The following is a 9,806-nucleotide window of genomic DNA, read 5'->3' as shown; positions in this document are numbered from 1 at the left end:
CTTCTAAACGCCAAGAGCGTAAGAAGTTTAGTAAGATCCCCCTACATTACCCTCGCATTTCTAAAAATGCACCTTTACTTTCCGTTCCATTAGGTAAACCACCAACTTTTGATGGTGAAGATTATGCTAGGTGGAGTGATTTAATGCGATTTCATCTAACCTCACTCCACAAAAGTATATGGGATGTTGTTGAGTTTGGTGCACAGGTACCATCCGTAGGGGATAAAGATTATGATGAGGATGAAGTGGCCCAAATCGAGCACTTCAACTCTCAAGCGACAACAATACTCCTCGCCTCTTTAAGTAGAGAGGAGTATAACAAAGTTCAAGGGTTGAAGAGCGCCAAGGAGGTTTGGGATGTGCTCAAAACCGTGCACGAAGGAGATGAGCTCACAAAGATCACCAAGCGGGAGACGATCGAGGGGGAGCTCGGTCGGTTCCGGCTTCGCAATGGGGAAGAGCCACAACACATGTACAACCGGCTCAAGACCTTGGTGAACCAAGTGCGCAACCTTGGGAGCGTAAAGTGGGACGACCACGAAATGGTTAAGGTTATTCTAAGATCTCTCATTTTCCTTAACCCCACTCAAGTTCAATTAATTCGTGGTAATCCTAGATATACTAAAATGACCCCCGAGGAAGTTATCGGGAATTTTGTAAGTTTTGAGTGCATGATCGAAGGCTCGAGGAAGATCAACGAGCTTGATGATCCATCCACATCCGAAGCTCAACCCGTCGCATTCAAGGCGACGGAGGAGAAGAAGGAGGAGGCTACAACAAGTCGACAACCAATAGACGCCTCCAAGCTCGACAATGAGGAAATGGCGCTCGTCATCAAGAGCTTCCGCCAAATCCTCAAGCAAAGGAGAGGGAAAGACTACAAGTCCCGCTCCAAGAAAGTTTGCTACAAGTGTGGTAAGCCCGGTCACTTTATTGCTAAATGTCCATTATCAAGTGATAGTGACAGGGGCGACGACAAGAAGGGGAGAAGAAAGGAGAAGAAGAGGTACTACAAGAAGAAGGGCGGCGATGCCCATGTTTGTCGGGAGTGGGACTCCGACGAAAGCTCAAGCGACTCCTCCTCCGACGAGGACGCCGCCAACATCGCCGTCACCAAGGGACTCCTCTTCCCCAACGTCGGCCACAAGTGCCTCATGGCAAAGGACGGCAAAAAGAAGGTAAAATCAAGATCCTCCACTAAATATGAATCCTCTAGTGATGATAATGTTAGTGATGAGGAAGATAACTTGCGTTCTCTTTTTGCCAATCTTAACATAGAACAAAAAGAAAAATTAAATGAGCTAATTAGTGGCATCCATGAAAAGGATGATCTCTTGGACTCCCAAGAGGACTTCCTAATCAAGGAAAATAAGAAACATGTTAAGGTTAAAAATGCTTATGCTCTAGAGGTAGAAAAATGTGAAAATTTGTCTAGTGAGCTAAGCACTTGCCATGAGACCATTAACAACCTTAGAAATGAAAATGCTAGATTAATTGCTAAGGTTGATTCTCATGTTTGTATTGATTCAATTCCCGATCTTAGAAATGATAATAATGATTTGCTTGCTAAGATTAAGGAATTGAATGATTCTCTTGCTAGCCTTAGAGTAGAAAATGATAATTTGATTGCTAAGGCTAAAGATTTTGATGTTTGCAATGTCACTATTTCCGATCTTAGAGATAAAAATGATATAGCAAAATTAGATGCTAAAATTGCCGAGCATAACTTAGAAAATGAAAAGTTTAAATTTGCTAGAAGTATGCTCTATAATGGGAGACGCCCTGGCATTAAGGATGGCATTGGCTTCCAAAGGGAAGACAATGTCAAACTTAATGCCCCTCCTAAAAATTTGTCTAACTTTGTTAAGGGCAAGGCTCCCATGCCTCAGGATAACGAGGGTTACATTTTGTACCCTGCCGGTTATCCCGAGAATAAAATTAGGAGAATTCATTCTAGGAAGTCTCACTCTGGCCCTAATCATGCTTTTATGTATAAGGGTGAGACATCTAGCTCTAGGCAACCAACCCGTGCCAAGTTGCCTAGAAAGAAAGCTCCTAATGCATCAAATGATCATGACATTTCATTTAAAACTTTTGATGCTTCTTATGTGCTTACTAACAAATCAGGCAAGGTAGTTGCCAAGTTTGTTGGGGGCAAACACAAGGGGTCAAAGACTTGTGTTTGGGTACCCAAAGTTCTTGTTTCTAATGCCAAAGGACCCAAAACAGTTTGGGTACCTAAAGTCAAGAACTAAATTTGTTTTGTAGGTTTATGCATCCGGGGGCTCAAGTTGGATACTCGACAGCGGGTGCACAAACCACATGACCGGGGAGAAAAGGATGTTCTCCTCATATGAGAAAAACCAAGATCCCCAACGAGCTATCACATTCGGGGATGGAAATCAAGGTTTGGTCAAAGGACTTGGTAAAATTGCTATATCTCCTGACCATTCTATTTCCAATGTTTTTCTTGTTGATTCTTTAGACTACAACTTGCTTTCTGTTTCCCAATTATGTCAAATGGGCTACAACTGTCTCTTTACTGATGTAGGTGTCACTGTCTTTAGAAGAAGTGATGATTCAATAGCATTTAAGGGTGTGTTAGAGGGTCAGCTATACTTAGTAGATTTTGACAGAGCTGAACTCGACACATGCTTAATTGCTAAGACTAACATGGGTTGGCTCTGGCACCGCCGACTAGCCCATGTTGGGATGAAGAATCTTCACAAGCTTCTAAAGGGAGAGCACATTTTAGGATTAACAAATGTTTATTTTGAGAAAGACAGGATTTGTAGCGCATGCCAGGCGGGGAAGCAAGTTGGAGCCCATCATCCACACAAGAACATCATGACGACCGACAGGCCGCTTGAGATACTCCACATGGATCTATTCGGCCCGATTGCTTACATAAGCATCGGTGGGAGTAAGTATTGTCTTGTAATAGTGGATGATTATTCTCGCTTCACTTGGGTATTCTTTTTACAGGAAAAATCTCAAACCCAAGAGACCTTAAAAGGATTCTTGAGACGGGCTCAAAATGAGTTTGGCTTAAGGATCAAGAAAATAAGAAGCGACAACGGGACGGAGTTCAAGAACTCTCAAATCGAAGGCTTCCTTGAGGAGGAGGGCATCAAGCATGAGTTCTCCTCTCCCTACACGCCACAACAAAATGGTGTAGTAGAGAGGAAGAATCGAACTCTATTGGACATGGCAAGAACCATGTTTGATGAGTACAAGACTCCGGACCGGTTTTGGGCCGAAGCGGTCAACACCGCCTGCTATGCCATCAACCGGTTATATCTTCACCGAATCCTCAAGAAGACATCATATGAACTCCTAACCGGTAAAAAGCCCAACATTTCATACTTTAGAGTTTTTGGTAGCAAATGCTTTATTCTTGTTAAAAGAGGTAGAAAATCTAAATTTGCTCCTAAAACTGTAGAAGGCTTTTTACTTGGTTATGACTCAAACACAAGGGCATATAGGGTTTTTAACAAGTCCACTGGACTAGTTGAAGTCTCATGTGACGTTGTGTTTGATGAAACTAACGGCTCTCAAGTAGAGCAAGTTGATCTTGATGAGATAGGTAATGAAGAGGCTCCATGCATAGCGCTAAGGAACATGTCCATTGGGGATGTGTGTCCTAAGGAATCCGAAGAGCCTCCAAGTGCACAAGACCAACCATCCTCCACCACGCAAGCATCTCCACCAACTCAAAATGAGGATGAGGCTCAAGTTGATGAAGGGCAAAATCAAGAAGATGAGCCACCTCAAGATGATGGCAATGATCAAGGGGGAGATGCAAATGATCAAGAAAAGGAGGATGAGGAAGAACCAAAACCGCCACACCCAAGAGTCCACCAAGCAATCCAACGAGATCACCCCGTCGACACCATCCTCGGCGACATTCATAAGGGGGTAACCACTCGATCTCGTGTTGCACATTTTTGTGAACATTACTCTTTTGTTTCCTCTATTGAGCCACACAGGGTAGAGGAAGCACTTCAAGATTCGGATTGGGTGATGGCAATGCAAGAGGAGCTCAACAACTTCACGAGGAATGAGGTATGGCAATTGGTTCCACGTCCTAACCAAAATGTTGTAGGAACCAAATGGGTCTTCCGCAACAAGCAAGATGAACATGGTGTGGTGACAAGAAACAAAGCATGACTTGTGGCCAAGGGATACTCCCAAGTCGAAGGTCTGGATTTCGGTGAAACCTATGCACCCGTAGCTAGGCTTGAGTCAATTCGCATATTATTGGCCTATGCTACTTACCATGGCTTTAAGCTTTATCAAATGGACGTGAAAAGTGCCTTCCTCAACGGACCAATCAAGGAAGAGGTCTATGTTGAGCAACCTCCCGGCTTTGAAGACAATGAGTACCCTAACCATGTTTATAGGCTCTCTAAGGCGCTTTATGGGCTCAAGCAAGCCCCAAGAGCATGGTATGAATGCCTTAGAGATTTCCTTATTGCAAATGGCTTCAAAGTCGGCAAGGCCGATCCTACTCTCTTTACTAAAACTCTTGAAAATGATTTGTTCGTATGCCAAATTTATGTTGATGATATTATATTTGGGTCTACTAACGAATCTACATGTGAAGAATTTAGTAGGATCATGACAAAGAAATTTGAGATGTCTATGATGGGGGAGTTGAAGTATTTCTTAGGATTTCAAGTGAAGCAACTCCAAGAGGGCACCTTCCTTAGCCAAACGAAGTATACTCAAGATATTCTAAGCAAGTTTGGGATGAAGGATGCCAAGCCCATCAAGACACCCATGGGAACCAATGGGCATCTCGACCTCGACACGGGAGGTAAGTCCGTGGATCAAAAGGTATACCGGTCGATGATAGGTTCCTTACTCTATTTATGTGCTTCTCGACCGGACATTATGCTTTCCGTATGCATGTGTGCAAGATTCCAATCCGACCCTAAGGAATCCCACCTTACGGCCGTAAAACGAATCTTGAGATATTTGGCTTATACTCCTAAGTTTGGGCTTTGGTACCCTCGGGGATCCACTTTTGATTTAATTGGTTATTCCGATGCTGATTGGGCGGGGTGTAAGATTAATAGGAAGAGAACATCGGGGACTTGCCAGTTCTTGGGAAGATCCTTGGTGTCTTGGGCTTCAAAGAAGCAAAATTCGGTTGCTCTTTCCACCGTCGAAGCCGAGTACATTGCCGCAGGTCATTGTTGCGCGCAATTGCTTTGGATGAGGCAAACCCTGCGGGACTATGGTTACAAATTAACCAAAGTCCCTTTGCTATGTGATAATGAGAGTGCAATCAAAATGGCCGACAATTCCGTCGAGCATAGCCGCACTAAGCACATAGCCATTCGGTATCATTTTCTTAGGGATCACCAACAAAAGGGAGATATCGAGATTTCTTATATTAACACTAAAGATCAATTAGCTGATATCTTTACCAAGCCTCTTGATGAACAAACTTTTACCAAACTTAGGCATGAGCTCAATATTCTTGATTCGCGCAATTTCTTTTGCTAGATTGCACACGTAGCTCATTTATATACCTTTGATCATATCTCTTTCATATGCTATAACTAATGTGTTTTTCAAGTCCATTTCACACCAAGTCATAGGTATATTGAAAGGGAATTGGAGTCTTCGGCGAAGACAAAGGCTTCCACTCTGTAACTCATCCTTCGCCATCGCTCCAAGAAAAGGACCTTGTCTTTGGGGGAGAGAGTAAAAGCCCAAAGCAAAAGGACCGGACTTCGTCTTTGGTATAATCTTAACTCATTTACTTATGACCAAAGGGGAAGATAGTACTTCGATGGGCTCTAATGATTCCGTTTTTGGCGATTCATGCCAAAGGGGGAGAAAGTATGAGCCCAAAGCAAAAGGACCGCACCACCACCAATTTCAAAAACTTAGTGCTTTCCAAGAGTATTTATCAATTGGTATCCTATTGTGTTCAAAAGGAGGAGAAAATTAGTTTTTCAAAAATGTATATCAAAACCCTCTTGAACACTAAAAGGTGGATCTCCTTTAGGGGGAGTTTTGTTAAGTCAAAGGAAAAGCATTTGAAACAGGGGGAGAAAATTTCAAATCTTGAAGATGCTTTGCAAACTCTTATTCATTTACCTTTGACTATTTGCAAAAGATCCTTGAAATGGATTTACAAAAAGAATTTGCAAAAACAAAACATGTGGTGCAAACGTGGTCCAAAATGTTATATAAGAAAGAAACAATCCATGCATATCTTATAAGTATTTGTATTGGCTCAATTCCAAGCAACCTTTACACTTACATTATGCAAACTAGTTCAATTATGCACTTCTATATTTGCTTTGGTTTGTGTTGGCATCAATCACCAAAAAGGGGGAGATTGAAAGGGAATTAGGCTTACACCTAGTCCCTAATTAATTTTGGTGGTTGAATTGACCAACACAAATAATTGGACTAACTAGTTTGCCCAAGTGTATAGATTATACAGGTGTAAAAGGTTCACACTCAGCCAATAAAAAGACCAAGTTTTGGATTCAACAAAGGAGCAAAGGGGCAACCGAAGGCACCCCTGGTCTGGCGCACCGGACTGTCCGGTGTGCCACCGGACATGTCCGGTGCACCAGGGGGACTCAGACTCAAACTCGCCACCTTCGGGAATTTCCAGAGGCGACTCGGCTATAATTCACCGGACTGTCCGGTGTACACCGGACATGTCCGGTGCTCCAAGGAAGGTCGGCCTCAGGAACTCGCCAGCCTCGGGTTTTCTCCCTCGCCGCTCCGCTATAATTCACCGGACTGTCCGGTGCAACCTCAGAGCAACGGCTACTTCGCGCCAACGGCTACCTGCAACGGCATTTAATGCACGCGCAGCGCGCGCAGGAGTCAGAATCGCCCATGCTGGCACACCGGACAGCAAACAGTACATGTCCGGTGTGCACCGGACACCTAGGTGGGCCCACAAGTCAGAAGCTCCAACGGTCAGAATCCAACGGCAGTGATGACGTGGCAGGGGGCACCGGACTGTCCGGTGTGCACCGGACTGTCCGGTGCGCCATCAAACAGACAGCCTCCCAACGGCCACTTTTGGTGGTTGGGGCTATAAATACCCCAACCACCCCACCATTCATTGCATCCAAGTTTTCCACTTCTCAACCACTTACAAGAGCTAGGCATTCAATTCTAGACACACCCAAAGTGATCAAATCCTCTCCAATTCAACACAAAGCCCTAGTGACTAGTGAGAGTGATTTGTCGTGTTCATTTGAGCTCTTGCGCTTGGATTGCTTTCTCTCTTTCATTCTTTCTTGTGTTCAATACTCACTTGTAACCAAGGCAAGAGACACCAATTGTGTGGTGGTCCTTGCGGGGAGGTTTTGCTCCCGGTTGATTTGAGAAGAGAAAGCTCACTCGGTCGGAGGGACCGTTTGAGAGAGGGAAAGGGTTGAAAAAGACCCGGCCTTTGTGGCCTCCTCAACGGGGAGTAGGTTTGAGAGAACCGAACCTCGGTAAAACAAATCCTCGAGTCTCACTTCATTATTTGCTTGCGATTTGTTTTCACGCCCTCTCTCGGACTCGATTATATTTCTAACGCTAACCCGGCTTGTAGTTGTGTTTATATTTGTAAATTTCAGTTTCGCCCTATTCACCCCCCCTCTAGGCGACTTTCAACACTGAAAAACATGTTAGTCCCGTTTTTGAGGACCTTCGGAGGAGGAAGGCCCCCAACAATAGCTGACAGGGTTAGCCACTTGGTACCTGCATACGAGGATAGAATTGTGAGGGTCTATGCAAAGAAGCCTGAGTTGGTTAGTGCACATGAAGTGAGCTACTTTGTTTTCATCATCAGTTTCCGAATGTTAATGAAATACTGGAATCCAGGTTGATATATCTCCAGATAAGAATATATGGTGAGAGGACTTAAGGATGCCCAAGAGAAAGATGATTAGATCCGACTAGCCATTGCAATGTCTTTTTGGAATATGACTTTATTTTATTTTGGAGGATTGATCGAAAACTTATTTGCCCTGATACTGTTATGCCATCTAGAAAACAAAACGTCCAAAATTTTATATATTATAATGATGTTTGTCATTCCATATCTTACGTTTTATACTAATTTTTAACTCTCGTGGCAACATATGGGCACATACCTAGTAGACTTTGAAGGAGACAACTGTAGTAAAATGTGATGATTTTAGGCATTTAAACTTTGAAGGAGGCAACTGTAGTAAAGCGCAGCACACCATCCTGTTGGAAAGCACAAGTTGAAAAAATGCTCCTATGATAGACTTTAAATAAAAGATAGAGCTATTTTTTTGTCATGTTTGTCTTATTAAACAGGTCGAGTCCTAGCCCGTTTAGAAACGACCATGCTTGGACTAGACCGAAAACTCTAAACGAGTCTGACACGTCGTCAGTACTGGGCTAGGCCTGAGTCCACATAGAGCTAGCCCGGACCAGGCTCGGATCAGCCCAAATAACGGACTACGTGCTGGGGCCGCGGGCCTCTGACCATCTATATTAGATTTTATTTGATCTTATAATAAATACTACTCCTATATACTGTTTATATAACTCTCTTCACCTAGATATTACAACATATTACATACTGTTAAATATATACACTCCTCTGACTCCACCTACGTATTAGGTAGGTCCATCTCCTACGTACTATATACTGTTTGAGCTTCACCGACTCCAGCTTTTCTGACACCGCTAACGTTCACCTCATAAAAATGTTTAGGGAAACCTCCCCACTACTCTCACAACATACACACATAATAGCCAGTGCATCCAGTTTTTTTCCTCCACTGCTGAGGTGAGAGCTCTAGGAATCAAAGAGGACCCGTAGCAGGATCGCTCGATCGATCATTGGGTCGATTGGGGTTCATCGAGACTGCCGAGCAGAAAACATGCATTCACATCCGCTCCAGCTGCTCGTTGTACACGTCGCGCGGCTGCGGCACCCGTTCGTGCGGCAGCGGCAGCGGCAGGGCGCCCTCCGCCTCCACCGCAGCCGCCTTCTCGGCCTCCCGCTTTGCCGTGCTCCGGCTGGCACCGTCGCCTCCACCCTCCACGCACTTCGCTCCTGCAGGCCCGCCGTCGCTGGGAGGACGTCGCGGGTCCTCGGTTCTCGCCTTTGCCGCCTGCGCCTCCATGTCCATGGTGGTGAGGTGTTCAATTCAGCGGGTGCACGGTGCACCTGACGCGTGCGTCTGTGCCCTGGCCTGTGCTGTTCATTTTGTATCCTCCGCCACGCCACGTGTACATCCACGCCGCAAGCCGGCAACACAGATCTGGAGGCAACCGCCACGTGCATCCACGCGGCAGCGCACTGCACGTGCTGTGCCTACGTGTCCGGGTGAGCATTGCGAGTTGGACGGCATATCAGGGCTGTCAATGGATCTGACATCTAACATAGAACAAAAAGGTAAAGTTAGCCGTTGAAGTTGTGGAGATCTACAGTTTGTCGCAATTTTGTTGTATGAGAAGTACTTGTACAAATAGATTAACAGCGAAGCTAGCAAATAATTTATCGGGTCATTAACATTATCTACTCGATCCGTACTATAAAATTACTTTTTTAACAATGTTTTTCCGTTAGATATGTAGGGGTTGTTTGAATGCACTAGAGCTAATAGTTAGTAGCTAAAATTAGCTATAGACATCCAAACACCCTTTAACTATTAGCTACTTTAGTAAATTAGTTAATAGTTAGCTAGGTATTTGTTAGCCAGCTAATTTCACTGGTATTTTTTAGCAAACTAACTATTAGCTCTAGTGTATTCAAACACTCCCTAAAAAATTGTTGAAGTCAACTGACACCG

The 9,806-nt window shown here is 44.3% G+C and overlaps 1 protein-coding gene across 1 annotated transcript; it reads right to left on the bottom strand.

Moving 5' to 3' along the window:
* Positions 1-8,522: 8,522 nt before the first annotated feature.
* On the bottom strand, positions 8,523-9,472 carry LOC100274613 (uncharacterized). Its single transcript, XM_008664401.3, has one exon. The coding sequence runs from the start codon at positions 9,141-9,143 to the stop codon at positions 8,898-8,900; it is 246 nt and encodes an 81-aa protein (XP_008662623.1). The 5' UTR covers positions 9,144-9,472; the 3' UTR covers positions 8,523-8,897.
* Between the last annotated feature and the right edge of the window lie 334 nt (positions 9,473-9,806).

This window comes from Zea mays, chromosome 10 (assembly GCF_902167145.1).
Source record: "Zea mays cultivar B73 chromosome 10, Zm-B73-REFERENCE-NAM-5.0, whole genome shotgun sequence".
In the NCBI taxonomy this organism is placed as follows: Eukaryota; Viridiplantae; Streptophyta; class Magnoliopsida; order Poales; family Poaceae; genus Zea; species Zea mays.
The sequence above is the reverse complement of the archived record's forward strand: the minus strand, read 5'-3'. Positions and strand labels throughout refer to the sequence as shown.